At 28.1% G+C, this 22,003-nt stretch overlaps 1 protein-coding gene across 2 annotated transcripts in view; it reads left to right on the top strand.

Moving 5' to 3' along the window:
- The window catches only part of Rok (Rho kinase), a 129,590-nt gene that overhangs the window by 12,315 nt on the left and 95,272 nt on the right, over window positions 1–22,003 (top strand). For both annotated transcript variants that reach the window (XM_067279044.1, XM_067279043.1), the window contains 2 exons: window positions 14,270–14,369; window positions 19,203–19,284. In XM_067279044.1, coding sequence (XP_067135145.1) covers window positions 14,271–14,369; window positions 19,203–19,284 — 181 coding nt within the window. In that variant the 5' untranslated portion in view covers window position 14,270. The remainder of the gene's footprint in view (window positions 1–14,269; window positions 14,370–19,202; window positions 19,285–22,003) is intronic.

Below are 22,003 nucleotides of genomic sequence, written 5' to 3'. Positions count from 1 at the left end.
CCTTAGAGGTCAAAAACATTTGTCTTATTAAAAATTTTTATTTTTACTACAACAAACATAGACTTAGAGCTAGATTTATGTATAAACTAAGTAAGCTAAAGCTCAGAGCCTTGCATTACAATGGATGTCATTCTGTTTTCAAAGACAGTTGTACATGTTGTCCATTATTATTTGATAATGGAATAAGAGCCTCTTATGTTATAACTTAACATACAACAAGTGTAAATCTGACTTCAAGTAGACTGTCGTAATATATACAGTAAGATATAAGTCAAACTTTCTTAATTCAAAATTCTTGCCAAGTTTAATTTTACTTTTGTGTAAACTTAACTCTTATAAACTAAATGCATTTTGTGTTTCCATAAAACAAAGTAGTTTCAAGATCATATTTTGCTAACTCAAAATTTAATTAATATGTGGAAACTTTTATTTCATGTCTAATTTTATGTGCTTTCTTTTGTATTTTCAAGGGGATAATCCCCTTGAAAATTCCTTGATATTATCACCAAAGATGATATCACAAAATTGAAAATTGATATTGCATAAAAATTACATCTATAATTACACAACATAAAATTCAATATTTTAATGATGATTTGCATCTAAAGTTGTTTGTGTGTTAAGTTACTGCAATGAAACACTTGGGCGATCTGCCTAGGGGGATGCCTTCTGGGAGATTTTTTAAAGGGTAACTGTCCCATATTCAGGCATTACAGACATGGAGAAAATCCAGAAAACTCCACAAGACCAGCTTGTCCTGACAAGGTACAGTACAAACCCACAACTGAACTCCCAGTGTTTAGTGAACAGAACTGCTTGGCCACTGGTGGGCTAGTGTTGTGAGGCACGAACCCACTACAACTGATAGTGCTCAGTGGTTTTATCACTTATCTGGCTGCATCTTATTCTTAAATGCAAATTGACCAATCAGATCTTAGTGCTTTAAAACTGTTATTTTTTAAGTTTTTGGATTTTGAAAATTTTAAAATTAACAATTTCAAGATGTAACAAACACATCTGTGATTTGACAACATACTAAGTTAGTAGGTAATTAAATTTGAGTTTGTTAATAGGTATCTCCGTGTTTATAAAATAAACATTATACTGCATAAATTTTTAAAGTTTGAATTTCATTTGACATTTTCATTGTTGACATTGACCAGTTGATTAATGGCAAAGAAGAGAAAAACTAAAGATTTTGTTGATAGAATAGGTATCTGTCATAAAGACCACAGAGGAAAGAAAAAAGAAAAACTCATAAATTGTGAAAGAATTTGATATATCATTGAGAATGCTCTTTAAGTATCTGAAAAACAAGGAGAGGATTGTGGAAATTTTCAATAAATAACAGAATCAGACAGAACAGGAAAAAAAGTATAAATGTGAGTATCCAGATACTGAAAAGCAGATGTTTGAAGTGGTTTGTACAGCCGCAAATAACAAAGTGTGGATGACATCAAAATTTTTTTCTAACTGGCTAGAAATGTTAAGACACCTGCATGATTGCTGAAAACAGGAAAATTAGTCTTTTTGTCAAGAATTGTATTGCACATTATTCTCATTCTGAAAGCTATAACAGCTTAATTTTTATCTCCAGCTGAATCACCAGTAAGATAAAACTTCTGCTTTGCAACTTTTAGATCAAGGAATTATTCAAAACATTAATTCATGATAAGATACAAATTGTACAAAACATATTTTGTTATTAAAGAGATAGATCACAAGAGTTTGAAGTAAACCTTTTAGATGCAATATGAATAATTAACGAAGCTTTTAACAGTTTCACAAAGCACCATTGCAAATTGCTTTACAAAAACAAGTTTAGTTAACAATTTACTAATAGTTTCAACATATTGGAATTTTCATCAGAAACCATTGACTAAAAGAAGACCAAGTCAATATCATTACAGCAACAAGTGACAAAAAATTGTCATTTCAAAGTTTTTTTCAATGTTAACAATAACCTGTCTGAAGACAATATTATTACCACAGTAAAGAAAAAAGCAATGAAGATAAGGAAGAAAGAAATTTTTTCTTTCAGGACAAATATCTTGTTTACCTTACATCTTCGGAAACTGGGAAAGCTCTTGATCTTTTAAGGGATTTTCTAAAAACATATTTTTAAACAAGGTACTTTTGATGCACTCAACAACATTGAGAATGTTAGTTACTGGAATGTTGAGGTGTTAGTTACTGGATTATTTATTTTTGCTGAGTACGTTTATGTTCTATGTTCAACATTGAGAATATTGCTTAAGTATCAATTTCCCTTGAAAATTTTCTTTTTTTTCAATAGATTAATTGATTTAACTTCACAGTTGGTTTAACCGTAGTTATTTCGTCTGTACCGCATTTCATCAGAGACAAAGACTATTGGGTTTTATTCACATTATTTTTTATTTCACTATGCATTTTGGGTGCAATCTTTTCCGTTTATTTTGCACCCCTCATCAGGTGTTACATTTCTACAATTGGTAGAGAATACATTTGTTACATTAATTATTGTAGATGGGTTTCTTAATATATATAAGTTATAAAAGATTATTACAGTTTTTTTGGACTAGTCATAAAGAGTTATTACAATTATTATAATTATTACATTATTTAGATTGATTTAACACAAATTAATATAAGGGATTATTTCAAATTTTATTATTGTTAGTATTATTCGGTACTAACCTTTTTTAAGACCATTCCGTTATGAGGTGTTTATGTCACCGTCCCCCGAGGCATTTCTAACTGTCCTTTGTTTAGTTTATTTGCGTTTCTTAAGCCCCTCCCCATTTCCTCCCACACTTCGTCTACCTCCATGCCGTTGTTTAGATTTATTGTGTTGCTTTTATTGACTATTGTAAAGTGTTCTTTGAATTTTCGTAAATAGTTGTCCTTCTCTCTGTGGATTATTTTTATACTTTTTTTATCGATTGTGCATCCGAATTTACTGCAGTGATCGGTCCATGGTGATTGGTTATATTTGAGTCTGATTGCTGCTTCATGTTCTTTAATTCTGGTCTTTAGTTGTCTTCCTGTTTCTCCTATGTATATTGCTGGTTTTTTGCATGTACATTTTATTTCATACACCACTCCTGTTTCGTCTAGTTTGTTTTCATTTTGGATTTCGTTGATGTTGATGCTGTTTTTAATTTTAGTTTTTAGTTTGGCTGCTATTATAATACCATTTTTTCTGAAGACTTTTCTGTATTTTTCATATGTGTCTTTAATATAGGGGAAAGACGTATGTGTAATATTCTCATTGTTACTTTTGGCGTTGAATCTGTTTTTAATAAATTCAGTTGTCCATTTTTTTAATAATCTGTTTGGGTAATCATTTAGGATAAAAGTATTTATTGGGTCATTTTTTTGTTTTTCTCTCTCTCTAACTTTAGATGTTCTGTTCCATATTTTAGACAATGCTGTTATAAAGTTGTTTCTTTTAATAGTTATGGGGCAATACGATTTATAGTTAAGGATTTTGTCCACATTGCTGCTTTTTTTGTACGGTTTTATGTTGATGTTGTTTCCTTCTCTGGTTATAGTTGTGTCTAGATAATTTATTGCTTTTTTACTTTCAGTATCACTTTTAAATTTTATTGTATTGCTTAGTGTGTTTGCATAGTTGCATATTATATTTTCATTGGTTATTGCTTCGTCGTATATTATTATTATATCATCTACATATCTAGCCATAAAAGTTATCCCATTTATGTTTGCTAATTTTTTATCTATTTCTGTCATGCATATTTCTGCGAGTTTCGGTCCGATTATTGTTCCCATACTAATGCCATTTTTTTGTCTATATATTTTTTCTTCTATATGGTAGTAATTATTGTAAAAACTGTATTTTATTAGTTCTAGTAGCCAGTTATATATGTCTATCTTGCGTAGGCTTTCCTCAATGAGTTCCCGTTTTATTGATGGGTACATAGAGATTATGTCCAGACTTAATAACCTGTATGTTGGTTTCATTTTAACCGTCATTAGTTTCCTTATTAGTTCGTCGGTGTTTTTTATAGAGTAAGTTGAGTATGGGACTATTTTTAGTTTTTTCTTTATGAACAGTTCTAGGTTGGATAATATTGTGTTCTTAAAGTCCACTAGTGGTCTGCATATCTCGCCTGGTTTGTGTGTTTTAAGACAGATTTTAAGTTGTGGTTTTTTGATGTCTTTGAAGTTGAGTATTTGTTTTTTTTCTCCCCTGGTGTTATCTTTTGTTGTTTGTAAAGTTTCGTAATTTCTTTTTTCATCCATTTTTCAATTTCATCTTTTGGGTCTTCGGTTAGTTCAACAAAGTCATCTGTTTGGACTATTTCTGATTTTTTCTTTTTTTCCCATTCTTTATTAACAATGATAATTTGGTTGGTTTTATCAGCTTTGATTATGTTTAAGTTATTTTTCTTTAAATAATTTTTTACTATTGTGCATTTTTTTGAGTAATCTTTTCCTCCTCTATCACTTAGCATTTTTTCACCTAGTTTATTGTTGTTTTCTAGTCTTTTTTTGTCATTTCTTATTTGGTGTTTTAGATTGCTCTTGTCCCCTATTTTTAACTGATTTACTGCTTTATCGATTTCGGACATTATATTGATTGCTTTAGTGCTTAGTGGCATGTTGTATTCTAGACCTAGTTTCAGTATGTTTGTTATTTTCTTTGGTATGCTTTTAGTTGTTTTATTGACTATTAACTTACTTTCCCAACTTCTTTTTTCACTTGGCATTGGGTATCCGATAGTCTTTGTCTCTGATGAAATGCGGTACAGACGAAATAACTACGGTTAAACCAACTGTAAAGTTAAATCAATTAATCTATTGAAAAAAAAGAAAATTTTCAAGGGAAATTGATACTTAAGCAATATATACAAAAAACCGCACCATTAACGTCTAATACTTATAGAAGATAATTGAGAATATTGTTGAGCAAGAAGGAATGAATTATCAACAACTTGTATAACAGAATTAAACTAAATTCCAGTAAGAAATGTGTAAGATTTACTGATAAATATTATTATGACAACATTTTAAAATGAATGTTGATCTTTAAAAGATAGTGAAAGCCTGTTTGATTGGTCATTGATGTAGTGATAAAGAAAATTAAAATACTGATGCTTAACCTGATGATGATAATTAAAAGTTGTTGAAAAAATTTGTTAATTGGTAAATCCTATATCTTTCTTACTGGAATTTGGTTTAATTTGTGTTTTATTTACGATTATCCAGTATTTTGAGGTTGTTGTATTAGTTTTTATTGTATTGTAACAGATTTTTTTAGCTAATAGTGTCAATTTTTTGTTATTTTATACATATATTATGTTTTATTATTTTTTAGATACATAACAGGGTGAGACAAAAAATCTGGACTGGCTAAAGCATCATAACTTTTGAACTCAAAAAGATAATTTTAAAACCTTACTTTCAAAAATTATTTCATTACACATGCTTGGATATAGCACATGAAGTTTTCAAACATTCATGAGTCAGATTGGAAAAATGGCTTCAAAAGGGGACATTAACATTGTACAAATGTACAAAAAAAGCAAACCACTCCAAAAAAAATTGGTGGTCCAGCAGTTTTTTAGCCAAAGGCCATATCAAATCAACTGTGTATATTTTGAAGAAGTATGAAATATCTGGAACGTGGAAAAGAATGCCGGTTGTTACAAATGCTAAAAAACAAAGAGCATTGCAACAAATGTTTGACATACATACATACATACATACATACAAGAAAGACATTGGCTGTACATGAGGTGTTTAGCTGGCAGAAAAGAGGGTGAGGGAAAGGGGGGGGAAAAAAAGGAGGGAGAGGAGATAGACAGTAGAGAAAGGTAGGATCCTTCTGAACGGTGTACATATGGCTACAGTACTCTCTATGTTTGATGTTGGCATGCAGTTGTTGTCTGCAAGGCCGTAATTCTCCAAAGGGTTTAAAACAGGGGTGTCAAACCAAATTCCTTAAGTGCCAATTTTTTGTCTTGAGTATGGCAGTGGGCCAGATGGTTTGAGCTTTTGTAGCCAAAAATTTTCAAAAAATAGCCCAAAAGTAGCCAACTCAAAAAATTCCTTTTTAATAACCCGTGATTTGACAATAAAATAAAATAAAATAAACACCGTTCGTACTTTTCCAGCAATGACTTTAATCACAGAACAAACATTTTCGGCCAATTTACAGGCCTGAAGCAGGTCTGTAAACTAATCGGAAAATAAGGATCGCAAGACTCAAAATACAAGCATAAACTGTAATTTACTTAATATGTCGAACACGCTCATTTTATATGCAAAATAGTGAGAATTATGCAATAAATGATTTTGCCAATATAGACTTTTAATTTTAAATTCAAAAGATGAAATACAGAAAACATAATGTAAACAAAAATTAAACACAAAAATATATCAAATAAAATAAATATCTCTAAGTAATAATAATAAATAAAAATAAAAACAACAGCAGCAATAATAATAATAAATATGTCATATATTGTTAGGAAATTCCTGAATACAGATACACACAGTGACACACATATTTAATTTTTGTCTTGTTTTGTTTACTATGCCTTGACTCTGGTCTCACAGTACACAGCCACCAGTGTCAATTGAGTATAACTCACTAAACCCAACATAATAATAATAGAGTTCAACAATTTTGTTTATTAAGTATTATTTAAATGTGATATTTTATACTTAAACAAGTACAAAATATTGCATTTTTTTTTGGTATCAAGATAATAAAAAATAAACAAATATCATTATTGAATTGATGTTGCGGGCCGCAACTAATTGTCTCACGGGCCATGACTGACTTGCGGGCTGTATCTTTGACATGCCTGGTCTAAAGGAAACCTGAGTGTAGCGAACACCAATAATTGAGTGCCGCCATGAATAGCTAAGTGTAGAAGTTAGTGCCAAGTGGCTGTTGGTAGGAAGACTTATATCTACTTAATACTAATAAAACTGAATGTGATTGCAAATCTTAATACTACTTAACAGCTAGACAGACAGTGCGAAATGTTTGACAACAAATATAGTTAGTCAGGTGGAGACAGCTTAAAGGATCAATTATCATTGAACATATGTAAGTAAGACACTTAAGAAGATGGGCATAAAGAAAAGGAGGAGGAGGTGGCCCCAGAATATGCTGCTTGAAAAATTACCAAAATTCAAATGCAATGTAGATTGCTCATAAGAAATTTTGGACGACAAGAAGTACTTCTCTCTCTGTCATGCAAATGCCTGAAAATGAAATTTACTATGCAAGCAATGAAAATCGTGCATCTCCCAAAGTGATTAAGAAAAAATTTAAAGCAAAAGTTATGCTATACATTGTCATTTCACCAGCAGATGTTTTGAAGCAATTTTTTAAGAAAGGATCCATTGCAATTGATGTTGACATGCAGCAAAACAAATTCCTAAAGAAAATTTGGTTAAAGTGTACCTGGGTAACCCCAATGGCGGCACTTCCGATTGTTCGTGCTCCCGACGAACTCCTCCCGGATGGGAGCTGCCGGCAGGCCGCCCAGTGTTTAATGTCACTAGTTATTGATTCATGGTAGTTCTTGAACAAAAGAAAAAAAGGAAACGTTTACTAAAAACGTAGTTAACCTAACCAACCTAACCGAAGCGCCACCATTGGATTACCTAGGTACACTTTAACTGAAAATTCTAATCCCTTTTCTTAACAAGCATTGTCAAGATGAATGTTTCATCTTTTGGTCCAACAAAACTTCATCTCACTATGCAAATTTGACTGTGGAGTTCTCAAAGCCAAAAACATTCCTTTTGTACACAAAAAACATAATCCGTCAAATCTACCACAATGCCAAAAATCGATGAAATTTGGATATATTTTTCTGTCCCTTCCACTTTAGTTATCGAGAATCTGCTGTATTTGATTTAATCAATATATAAACATGAATTAATTGCATTGTAAGATGATTTGATACTTTGATACATAATTAGTTGTTATTGATGAGTCTGCACAGCAATTATTAAGTCTAGTGTAAAACACATTTAAAATTTACTTTTCATATTTGTGTATTGAGAAGTAAGTGTATAATCCTTAATAGAAAAGAAATTTTCTGTTTATTAAGAGAATTATACTTGTTTACAGAAGTGATATCAAGAAAGGTTTTTGCTAAATTATTGTGATTGATTATTTAATAGACATTACAATTATTTCACACTTCAGGTAGGAGTTTTGATATTTGTTAATAATTCTAATGATTGGATAATTTAAAATAAACTCTTCTGAAATAAAAAGTTAAAAAAGGTAATTGTGTAAAAGTTAAAAGGTTCTAATTCTCAATATTAATGATAAAATTAATATGATAAAAGTGTTAACACACTTAAATTTAGAAAAATTGCTTTCTAAATTGCTCTAAATTTATTAAAATTATTCTAATAAATAATTTAATAGCCAATTACTTGGTTAGTAAGATTCAGCAAGTCATTAAAGTTTGGTGTTAATATTTTCTCAAAGATAACATGATACATCTATTTAATATTCATGTACAGAAATTATTTTGCTTTCCTTTTACTTCTATTGGATATTTTTCAATATCTCCAAGTAAATATAATGTATTTATATCATAAAATGCATTTTATTAATATACATATCAAATGTATAATTGTTCATGTTAGATAAATGTAGATACGTTAGTATATTTTTCAATCTCTTTTAATAAATACAGATATTAAATGCTATTTATTTGTGCACTATTTTTTACAATTTGTAGATGAAACAAACACTTCTTACTCTTGCTTCTATTAATATCATAATATTTATTAGTTATTTATTGATTTCTGCTGTTATCAAAAGTTATTTCATATACACAGTAATATATTAAAAATAATTAAAATATAACGAATGATTTAAATTTACTGTTTTAATAAATTTTACTTTATGTACATGTTGTATAATTTGTAGTTGATAAATTTAATGGAGCAGATTTATTTTAATTTATAATTTCTTAACTTATAAAATAACATTATTTACATTTTCTGAATTTAAATATTTCTGAAAAAAATTAATTTTTGTCTTTTTTTATAAAAAATCAAAGTCATGTCTTAATGATCAAAACATTATTTTTAATTAAATTTGTTTAGTAACTGTATATATGTTTAATAGGTGGTTGTCTCTTTAATACGAAAACATTCGGTAGACTAACTTACAGCTAAACAGGCTTAAAACTTTTTTATTGGTTCTTCATCAAATGCATTTCGGACCAGTTTTATGAGTCCTGGTCCCTCATCAGTGCTACAGGAAACCAAAGGTTTTTTATTAACATGGGTGACGCGAGTGCATACATAATAAGATTTACAAAAAATTCCTTAAAAAACATTTTTAACTAAATACATTTTTTATACCTTTTTAGTTCTTCGTATACTCCTTATTAACTGTACATTTTTCGCTGGTATCTGTTTTCATATTAGTTTTTTATTTCCTATTTTCTTGTGTACTTACAGTAGTACTATAATTATAAAGTTTTCTTATATAAAAATTTTTTTACAAAGATCTGTGTAACTAATATAGAGTTTTCTAAAAGTAAATACGTACTTACTATTTTTTCCGGATGTATTACAAACATTTTACATCAAATTTTAGTTCTATAAATATATCCTTAAGGCTGTTCGGAAAGCATTGCGCTTTTTACAATACTAGAACGTTCACAGTAGGGTGCCACACATAAAGCTATTAGTCTGTTGCGCCCTCTATTACATAATACCACTGTTGGTCGATTTGCATGCCATTTGACAGATTTACTAAGTTACTATTATTGCTATGTTTTTTTATTTCTATGTGTTCTTTAAACTTACGTTTATATATATTTTTCTCGGAATGTAAAATTTTGGTGTTATTTTTTTCTATTTGGCAACTATTGTTTATTATGTGGTTAAACCAAGGGGAGGTGTTATGTTTCAACCTGATGGCAGCCATATGTTCATTGATCCGTGATTCCAATTTACGCCCAGTTTCACCTATGTAATATTGTGGGTGTTGACAATTGCAGCTGATTTTATAAACGACTCCTGTTTTTTCCCATATATTGTTATTATTTGGTTTTTTAACATTACAGATTTGCTGCGATATTTTGTTTGTTAACAAAGGGGCTAAAATAATATTGTCATTTTTTAGGGATTTGGAGCATTTTTCATAAATATGTTTAGATATATAAGGGAACGGTTTATGGTGGTTTCCTTCTTGTTTTTTATATTAAACCTGTGTTTGTAATATTGTGTTTGCCAGATATTTAATAAGTGCTTGGGGTAGTTATTAAGTATATATTTATGATTTAAATTTTCAACCATAGTTTGACGTTCGTTATGTTGGCTCGTCCTAGTGTATATTTTCTTTAAGTCCATAATATATGTATTCTTTTTTATGGTACTAGGGGTGTAGGAATAATAATTGATTGTTTTGTTTACGTCCGATGGTTTTTTGTAAGTTTTAAAAGTGAAACAATCTTTTCCTTTTTTTATAGTAATATCTAAAAAGTTAATTTTTTTATATTTTTCTAATTCTGTATCAAATTTTATGTATTGGTTTATGCTATTAATTTTCTCAAAAATTAATTTTTCATTGGTTATCTGATGGTTAAAAATTAATAAGTAGTCGTCCACATATCTCATTACTCTTTTCACACCTGGAATATTTTGTATCTTGATATCGAAATCTTTCATTACTAATTCAGCCAGCTTTGGTCCCATTTTTGATCCCATGCTGATCCCATCAGTTTGTCTGTAAAATTCATTAAATACTTCAAAATAATTGTTTTTATAGGCAAATTCTATTAGGGTTATTAAATCATGATCAACGGTTTCATTTAGGAGGCTGTTTTTTATTAGATCCCATTTTATGTTTGGATACATGTTTTTAACATCCAGACTGATTAAAGTATCTGTGTTATCTATTTTTATTTTTTGAATTATATTAATGACTTCATCGGCATTTTTAATACTATTTTTTGAATTTTCAAAATTTTTTAATTGTTGTTTAATGTAATTTTCTAAATTATATAAAATTGAGTTTCGAAAATCTACTATTGGCCTATATTTTTCACCAGCTTTATGTGTTTTTAACCTTATATTTAATTTAGGAGTTCTATTATTTTTGAAATTTAGTATGTAATTTTTATCTATTTCTTTAATTTTATTGTTCAGATACATGTTTTTTACCATTATAGTTAAATCTTTTTTAATTTTTCCGTATGGGTTTCTGTTTAATTTTATATATTGTTCGTTGTTAATTTGTTCTTTAGTTTTTTCTTCTATGACTTTATTGTCTATAATTATAAGTTGTTTTGTTTTGTCTGCTTTAATGATTGATAAATTATTAGTTTTTAAAAAATCTTTTGTTTTTCTTAAGTTTAAACTTAATTTATTAACTTTATATTTATTTTTCTGGTGTGATTGTTTCATGTCTTGTATTACAGAACCTATAAGATCACTTTTCTTTTCTTTTTTAATAGGCATATCTTTAATACTTTTGTCTATGTCAGCTATTAAATCAACGGTTATTCTATTAGTAGGTAAGTTAAAGTCAGTACCTAAAATAAGAAGGTTTTTGACAAATTTAGGGATTTGTTTGTTAGTTTTGTTTATAATTAAACTATTTTCCCATTCTTTCCTTTCACTGGGGGTTGGGTAACCAAAAAGTTTTTTTAATTTTATATCTTTTTTATACTTATAGTTGTTAGCAATACCTTTATATCGATTTTCTTGATAGTTATGTCGGCGTAATACCTTACGTAATTGGTATTTTAGATTGTTCCACTTTTTGGTTTTCATCCTTATTACTGCTTTTATAATTTTCCTTTCGATCTTCCAAATCATGTGCCTTGGTATAACTTCTCTGCATTAAAGCAGACAACATTCTCTTCTTCATTAAAGCAGACAAAACAAAACAACTTATAATTATAGACAATAAAGTCATAGAAGAAAAAACTAAAGAACAAATTAACAACGAACAATATATAAAATTAAACAGAAACCCATACGGAAAAATTAAAAAAGATTTAACTATAATGGTAAAAAACATGTATCTGAACAATAAAATTAAAGAAATAGATAAAAATTACATACTAAATTTCAAAAATAATAGAACTCCTAAATTAAATATAAGGTTAAAAACACATAAAGCTGGTGAAAAATATAGGCCAATAGTAGATTTTCGAAACTCAATTTTATATAATTTAGAAAATTACATTAAACAACAATTAAAAAATTTTGAAAATTCAAAAAATAGTATTAAAAATGCCGATGAAGTCATTAATATAATTCAAAAAATAAAAATAGATAAAACAGATACTTTAATCAGTCTGGATGTTAAAAACATGTATCCAAACATAAAATGGGATCTAATAAAAAACAGCCTCCTAAATGAAACCGTTGATCATGATTTAATAACCCTAATAGAATTTGCCTATAAAAACAATTATTTTGAAGTATTTAATGAATTTTACAGACAAACTGATGGGATCAGCATGGGATCAAAAATGGGACCAAAGCTGGCTGAATTAGTAATGAAAGATTTCGATATCAAGATACAAAATATTCCAGGTGTGAAAAGAGTAATGAGATATGTGGACGACTACTTATTAATTTTTAACCATCAGATAACCAATGAAAAATTAATTTTTGAGAAAATTAATAGCATAAACCAATACATAAAATTTGATACAGAATTAGAAAAATATAAAAAAATTAACTTTTTAGATATTACTATAAAAAAAGGAAAAGATTGTTTCACTTTTAAAACTTACAAAAAACCATCGGACGTAAACAAAACAATCAATTATTATTCCTACACCCCTAGTACCATAAAAAAGAATACATATATTATGGACTTAAAGAAAATATACACTAGGACGAGCCAACATAACGAACGTCAAACTATGGTTGAAAATTTAAATCATAAATATATACTTAATAACTACCCCAAGCACTTATTAAATATCTGGCAAACACAATATTACAAACACAGGTTTAATATAAAAAACAAGAAGGAAACCAACCATAAACCGTTCCCTTATATATCTAAACATATTTATGAAAAATGCTCCAAATCCCTAAAAAATGACAATATTATTTTGGCCCCTTTGTTAACAAACAAAATATCGCAGCAAATCTGTAATGTTAAAAAACCAAATAATAACAATATATGGGAAAAAACAGGAGTCGTTTATAAAATCAGCTGCAATTGTCAACACCCACAATATTACATAGGTGAAACTGGGCGTAAATTGGAATCACGGATCAATGAACATATGGCTGCCATCAGGTTGAAACATAACACCTCCCCTTGGTTTAACCACATAATAAACAATAGTTGCCAAATAGAAAAAAATAACACCAAAATTTTACATTCCGAGAAAAATATATATAAACGTAAGTTTAAAGAACACATAGAAATAAAAAAACATAGCAATAATAGTAACTTAGTAAATCTGTCAAATGGCATGCAAATCGACCAACAGTGGTATTATGTAATAGAGGGCGCAACAGACTAATAGCTTTATGTGTGGCACCCTACTGTGAACGTTCTAGTATTGTAAAAAGCGCAATGCTTTCCGAACAGCCTTAAGGATATATTTATAGAACTAAAATTTGATGTAAAATGTTTGTAATACATCCGGAAAAAATAGTAAGTACGTATTTACTTTTAGAAAACTCTATATTAGTTACACAGATCTTTGTAAAAAAATTTTTATATAAGAAAACTTTATAATTATAGTACTACTGTAAGTACACGGGAAAATAGGAAATTAAAAACGAATATGAAAACAGATACCAGTGAGAAATGTATAGTTAATAAGGAGTATACGAAGAACTAAAAAGGTATAAAAAATGTATTTAGTTAAAAATGTTTTTTAAGGAATTTTTTGTAAATCTTATTATGTACGCACTCGCGTCACCCATGTTAATAAAAAACCTTTGGTTTCCTGTAGCACTGATGAGGGACCAGGACTCATAAAACTGGTCCGAAATGCATTTGATGAAGAACCAATAAAAAAGTTTTAAGCCTGTTTAGCTGTAAGTTAGTCTACCGAATGTTTTCGTGATTAAAGAGACAACCACCTATTAAATTATTTTTAATCTTCAAAATAAAATTAATGTTTTGCTTACTAATGCATGTTTAAGATCTATCAAATATTTTAAAATTTTATTTATTTATTTATTTATTTATTTATTTAAGAAATTTAATAAATTGTACATTTTATATTTAAAAATTTTCTTGTAAATAATTTTGAGATAGGTAATTGATTAAGTTATTTTATAGCATGGAGAAAATAGAAGATTTGGATCGAATAAAACGTCTTCACCAACTGGAGGAGAAACTTACAGATTTGAGGTCGGAAATCAGTGTCGATGGACTTTTGGTAAGTAAATTGTATTGTTTACAGTTATGAAATGAAAATAGAAAACTGCAAATTAATTCTTTTTACATTAATTTGTATTTTTATTGTTAATTTTCTATATTTATTATTAAAAAGTATTTATACAAAAATAAAATTATAAAATCATTTAATAATAATAATAAGCCCAGAAAATAAGGCATCTGTAGAGGATGGATAAACTGCTTATTGTACCTGTCATTCTTTTATCTACAGGTGTCATACCACATACACTATACAAAAGCTTGGAAACATTACAATTGAATAGGAACACATATATCACACTATAGAAGGCCACTATATTAAATACATGTCATATTATTAGGAAATTCCTGAATATAGACAAACACACTGACACACTTATTTAATTTTTGTCTTGTTTTGGTTACTATGCCTTGACTCTGGTCCAGCATAGTACACAGCCGCTGATGTCAACCAAGTATAACTTACTAAACCCAACATAATAATAATAGAATATCAAAGAAAAATTAAGTTCTAATAATCATACATAACTCCTCAATATAATTTTTTGATCACTTGGAATACATCATAGCAAGGCACACAAATTTCATTTGTTATGTTGTTTATAGCTATAAACAACATAACAAATGAAATTTGTGTGCCTTGCTATGATGTATTCCAAGTGATCAAAAAATTATATTGAGGAGTTATGTATGACTATTAGAACTTAACATTTCATAAAGTAAGTACAAACATTAAACAAATTATTTCCATAAGAATGAAGTTTTTGTTTCTACCTTGAGGACAAAATTTTATGGTATCTTAAAAACAAATTTAATTTCTAGCATATTTCTTTTCAATTTTGTTGTTTATAGCTACTGTGCTATGTCATATTCCAGGGGATTGGAAAATTATATCAAGGGACTGTATATCTGTTTAATAATAATATGTTTTTCTAATTTTCTACTTCCTAATTTATTAAAATATAATAATATCTATGAAAAAATGAAGTACAATTTTAGTAATGTATATGATTATAAATTATTGAAATCTGAAAAAATCTGATTCATTATAATAATAATAATAATAATAATAATGGAACCTTTTAAAAACCAGTAATAAAAATTTGAAAACACGTTTTCGAACCTTTAATAATGGAACATATAACACTTCTAAAGCTCCTAACTTCTCATTATTTATATAGTTCTTATAATAGCATTATCTTTAACTAAATTTATTTATTATTGTCTTATTGCAAATATATGGCTCATTCATTTAAATATTGATATGATTTATGTTTATTATTTTCAAAAATATAATAGAAACTTTAGTGATTAAATTAAATAGTATAAAATAATAAAATTTGATGATTTGGAAAAATATATATAACTTGTACCTCTAAATTTGTGTATTTTTAAATCAGACGAATATTAAAATAAATTTTCAAAAACAATGCTTTAAAATAAGAATAATCATCATAAAAAATATAAGGAATACATATATACAGTATTTAAGCTTAAGACAATTATATTTAGGAAAATTATATAGGCATATCTCACTTATTAGAGAGATTGCAGCTGAAGTTTTCATCTGTAAAACGTGAACGTCGAACATCAAGCATCGCATACAAGATAGCGGCACTTGACATTCAACGTTCACGTTTTAGAGATGAAAACTTCGGCTGCAACCTCGCTATTGTTTTCTCAGTAGAACGTCTTTTGGTTTTTAATATCCTAGATTCTATAGAAAAAAAAAGTAAGTAAATAAACTGGTATCTATAATTAAAATTATACTTTTAATTTTAATCAAGTTTATTAAAAATCTTTTAACAAAGCTGGAATTCTCTATTTAAAAAACAAACAAGTTTTCCTAGTTAAAATTATCCATATAACCCATCTTAAAACCATTTGGTTAAAGAATAGCATTTTAACACGGGTTATATGGATAATTTTATCTAGGAAAAGTTGTTTATTTTTTAAATAGAGAATTCCCACTTTGTTGAAAGATTTTTCATAAATAAACTCAAGTATAATTGAGAGAGTAATTTTAATTATAATTAAGAAAATCTCTGTAACAAAGATCAGAATTGAAACTGTATATCTCTTAATGCAACATTTTTAACAAAAAAAAAAAATATGAGGGAAAATTTTAAGTTGCATTTCGAATACAATATTTTAGAACATTGGGATCTTGTGCAGATGTTTTGGAAAGTCTGAGTACCAAGAAATGGAATATGTGTATTAAATGTAACTGTGCTGGAAGACATATCATGTTATACCAAAACCTCCTTTAGTATAAGCATTAACAAATTAGTATAGCCTAAGCATGTATTCATGACATCAGTAACAGTAGTCAGCCAATTCTCTAATTTATAGAAGTTTTAAAGACATTGTTAAAAACATATTGCAATTTATTCCTTGTTTTTTATTTCAAATTATTGTTTGCATTTTCAAAACAAATCTCCCTATTGCTATGTATTATTAGCCACACCATAGTATAAATGTAAAGTTTGCAGTACAGCATGCAGATTGTACATGTTACTGCATAAAAAGCAAGTGTTTGTTAACAACTATATTAACTATTTGGTGATTAGATATCAACATAATAAGCATTTTATGTTCTAATGTGATAATTTATAACATATACAGACATTATATTGTATTTTAGTTATATTTTCAGAAATTGGGTTAATGACTATCACATTATATCTCAGACCTATGAAGAACACTAACACTAAAACTAAATTTTTAAGGAGTCCAACAGATGATTTTTTCCTTAAATTAAATCATCTGTTGGACTCTTAAAAATTTGCTTTCAGTGTTAGTGCTCTTCAGATTTACATGGAGTCTAATATTGTAAAGAATATCTTTTATAATTAGAACTACAAACTTTATAAATTTTCAGGGTTCCATATTTTTATGTCAGAATTTTTGGTTAAATTCTGGGTTTTAGTCAGAGGGGGGTTTTCTAAGTTATCACAATACTTCCAGAAACACAATATTTTATAATACAATAAGACTCTAATTCATTTTTATAATTTATCTACTGACTTGCCTTGCTTAGAAGCATCGATAACATTATAATTTGGAAAAGATGCAATAATTTTTAGCTTTCTTGAAAATGACAAACAATATATAGACTACTTTATGAAAAGTGGTTTTTACAGATTTCTTTTAGAAATAACAAAATTTACATATGTACTGTGGATGTCACACCAACAATTGTTTAGCTCAAGTGAAAATTTACACCAAAGGCATTAAGGAGTGCCTTTGGTGTGAATTTTTGCTTGAGCTAAATAACAAAAACAAAACAGTTAAAATGCATTGACATAACTGTCTATAACATATCAATCTGAATTAAATAACATGGTAGCTAAGAAGAAACAAGAAGTGTTATCATGTTCTGTATGTATGATACAGGAAACATAACATTTCTTTGACCTATAATGTTCTAAACAAGAACTTGATTGCTTCTTGAGATACTTCTTAACTACTGGAACTTTAAATGTTGGAAAGAATTTCCATGGCCAAAGCCCTCTGGATTTGAAAGGAGTTTACAGTATAAGTCCATGGTCCATGTCTAGTTCTAAGTAAAAAAGATACATCTATCACACAATCTCCAACAGATGTGTATCTTGTATGGCAGGTGACGAGCTTTTAAATCTGATTATACTTGTAGTACCTAGCCGAGAGCTGCGAACTCCTTCTCGTAGCTCCCAGCTAGGTACTGCAAATATAATCAGAGATTTAACAGCTCGTCACCTGCCATACAAGACTACACATCTATTGGAGATTGTGTGGTAGATGTACTTTTTTTACTTAGAACTATGCTTTCCTATAATTTTACTTTATTCACTGGTAATTGTCACCAGCACCCCCTTGCCTTTGCTGCCCTGCTTATTTTGTTAACTTTGCTGGTCAGGCAGTTCTTCTACCTGGACCCTTTTGGCTTCTCCTGATTGGCTTGGTGGAGTTTTTCTGGTTTCCTAGCAAAATTTTATTCTAAATTTGCTGGAAAATATTATCAATGGATTGCTTACTGCTGCCCTTTTTTCCTTGGTAGCTTTCAGTAACCCAGAAACATGCATTAGGTCAGGTTGGTTAGCCCTTGCAATCTGCAACTATCCTATCAATCTATATTTCTCCTTTTAACATATTTATTTTGGTAAGTAATTATGGCATAAACAAATACATAACATGCGGAATAAAATCTAAGACATAACATATACATGTAAATATATTAGCCCTCACAAGGGACTGGGTTCTGGCCTTTTTGTGCTCTCAGAGCGGTAAAGGGCCTAAAACCACAAATAAAAAAAAATAGAAATCTTAAAAATGGTTATTAAAATAGTCATTTTATGATGGCATTAGTTAATATCTTAACTTGCATGTATATTTCTGAAGTTACAATTCTCATATAATTATAATAATGGTTGACCCTGCACTTGCATTTGTGGTAACAGTTAGTTTGGCACCACTCAGCATCATTAACAAACGTCAGCATTTCTGATGCTTTTACATGAATTTATTATATATCTCCATTAATGCATTGTTTTTGAGTTCTTAAGTTTGTTGAGTTGTTAACTAATATTAATTTTCTTTAGTGTGTGTGTGTGTGTGTGTGTTTCTTAAATTATTATAATATATAAGTATAAAACATTTTATATTACTATTACTAACAAGTTTGATGATAATTTAATGACAAATTTCTATAATTGTTTTTCATTGGACAAATTTTCTGAAAACTGTTAATATATCTAACATAGAATAAATCTTTCCATTTTAAATGTTAATATAATAACTATTTATATATTTTTGTAATTTAAAAAAAATATTTATGGAAAATTTTCCACACTAGGATGCAGTTCAAGCTCTGATGATGGACTGTGACCATCCTGCTCTTCGCAGAATGAAAAATGTTGAAAATTTTCTTTTAAGATGTAAGTAAATTATTTTCAAAAAGTTTAATTCAGATACAGCACTGATTTCTCAGCACCATTGGTTCCAAAGACTTGCCAAAGTATTCAATTTTGCGAGTTCAATAGAACTCATGTAATAACAATTCTAATCCTTTAATTTCTCTTTATCTTATGTCTCTAAGGCACTATGGATTGCTAGGAATAGATTGTGTCATAAAAATTGAAGATAAGAAATTACAGTTAAATATTAATATTGTTAACTAAGTATACTTCAAATCCTGAAAAATTTAATTTATTATTTTAATATTTAACAACAAAAAAATTTAATAAGATTGACTTGCTTACTTGAAATGTAAATAGCCTATCCTACAACCAATGCTACTTGTGATTGGCCAATTGTAGTGGAGAAATTTCATGTAAAATCTCATAATTTTGTCTGGATTAAAAAAAAAAAAAAAAGCATTAGAATATCAATAGCCAGAAAATTGGTAATGTATTTCTTTCAAAAATATTTTGAAATATTTTATGACAATAGATGTTAAATTACTTATAATTTGTAAAATTTGCATCTTAAACAGTTTTTTTCCTATAAAATTATTGGATCTTTTGAAGTGTATTTATTTTTAAATAAATTTTTTTTATTTTAAATTTGAGGATGATAATTATATTGAAAAAATCATATTTTTTATTAAACCATTGTTAATTCTCTTGTATGAATATATCAGGTGATCTTAAGTAAAGTACTCCCTATTCAATGCTGTTGAGAATGATATTTAGCTGTCCAAATACAACTAAATCTGGTATGGTGACATTTCAGAGGAAGCTGAAGACACTTCCATAAAAAAGAGCATTATACCAAAATCACTATTTTGGCACTGCAAGTAACAAACATTTTATTTATACAATACACTCATGCTAGACAGATTAGAAGAGATACTGTTCAATATATTCAATAGTTTCCATTTTGAAAACCTGATGATGAATAGCATTTCAAAGTCAATTGGAATTAATCCTCTGTGATGCTTCTCACATACAGTGTGATGCTATCTTACAAGGTTACCAAATTTGCAATAAGTTTTTGATAAACCATGCAAGCCTTTTAAGTGTCCTCACAAAGAAACAAAATATCTTGGATTAAGATCCAGAGAACAAGGTGGTCAGATGGTAAGAAGTGTATGACTAATCTTAAATTTATCTTTGTATACTAGTATATTTATCAATTAACAGGACTTATTATACTGGAAAATTATGGATGCAGATATTTAGTCTTACAGATCAGGAATAATATTTTCTTTTTTATTTAGTTCACCTGAACACATACACTTTAAGCTTGTGTTTCGGACTTGTTTGTCCCTCCTCAGCAGGCAGCTGGAAAGCAAATGAAAATATAATCATAAATATGGCTAATAAGATCAAAGAGAGTATTAAATTTGAATTAGAAAAAGAAAAACAGAACAGTATAAATTATCTAGATGTAACTATAGAAAGAAAAAATGATAGATTAGTTTATAAGAAATATGTTAAACCTATACAAATACCCAAAATAATTAATTATAAATCTGTTATATCTGTTAGTATGAAATATAATATATTTAAAATGTATATGAATAAAATAAGACAAAGAACAAGGGAAATAGAAACAAAAAAACAAGAGGAAGAAGAAATAATTAAAATGTTTATTTTAAATGACTACCCAAAATGTTTATTAAATAAATTGAATGAAAAATTATGTAATGACAATCAATCAAAATCAATGGACAGAGAGAAAAAATTTGTTAAATTAAGGTATGTACCAAAATTATTTGAAAGAATTAAAAAAGTTGTAAAAAGTAGAATTAATTTAATACCTGAAAAAATAAATTCAACTAAAAAATATTTGTGTTATAGAAAAGAAGAAAAATATGATATAACAGAGGAAAAAGGTGTTGTATATTCATTTAATTGCAATTGTAACCCAAAGAAAACATATATTGGAGAAACAAAAAGAAAATTAAAAATAAGATTAAGTGAGCATATTAGAGCAATAAAAGGAAAATATGCAAATTCAGCAGTGGCTGAACATTGTAATATGGAAGGTTGCGAAATTGATTTAAATACTGTTAAAATAAGGAAAAAAGAAGAAAATAATTATAAACATCAGTTATATGAACATATAAATATAATCAGACAAACAGAAAGAATAAATAACAATACCAGAAGGGAAATCCACCAATCCTGGAGAAGCATTATAGAAGGGGGGAGGGAAAGTATAAAAGGAGAGATTTGGAATGAATTGTAAATATAGATTAAGTAAAAAAGAATAATCAAAGATGTAAGTAGTTAATGTAGAAATTTTAGATGAAATTACAATTATAAATTTAATAAGATTAATTATGATGTATAAAAAATAGGTATACGGTTCGAATTATATGGTTAATGTGGATTACAAGTATATTTGAATTTTTAAAGAAGTTAGGAAATACAGAAGCTGTAAGAATTTTATTATTTTATTGTCGGGAAATTAATGTGTTTAGTTTAATTTTTAATTATAATTGTAACAAAAAAACATCTTAATTGTTAATTATAGAAAGTGCTTTTTGAATGCCTGCCGAGGAGGGACAAACAGGTACGAAACACAAGCTTAAAGTGTATGTGTTCAGGTGAACTAAATAAAAAAAAAAATATTATCTCTGATCTGTAAGACTAAATATCTGCATCCATAATTTTCCAGTATAATAAGTCCTGTTAATTGATAAATGTA

The sequence above is a fragment of the Centruroides vittatus genome, unplaced genomic scaffold (assembly GCF_030686945.1).
Source record: "Centruroides vittatus isolate TY-2023 unplaced genomic scaffold, ASM3068694v2 contig_854, whole genome shotgun sequence".
NCBI lineage: Eukaryota > Metazoa > Arthropoda > Arachnida > Scorpiones > Buthidae > Centruroides > Centruroides vittatus.
Note: the sequence above shows the minus strand (reverse complement) of the source record. Positions and strands in the feature narration are given on the sequence as shown.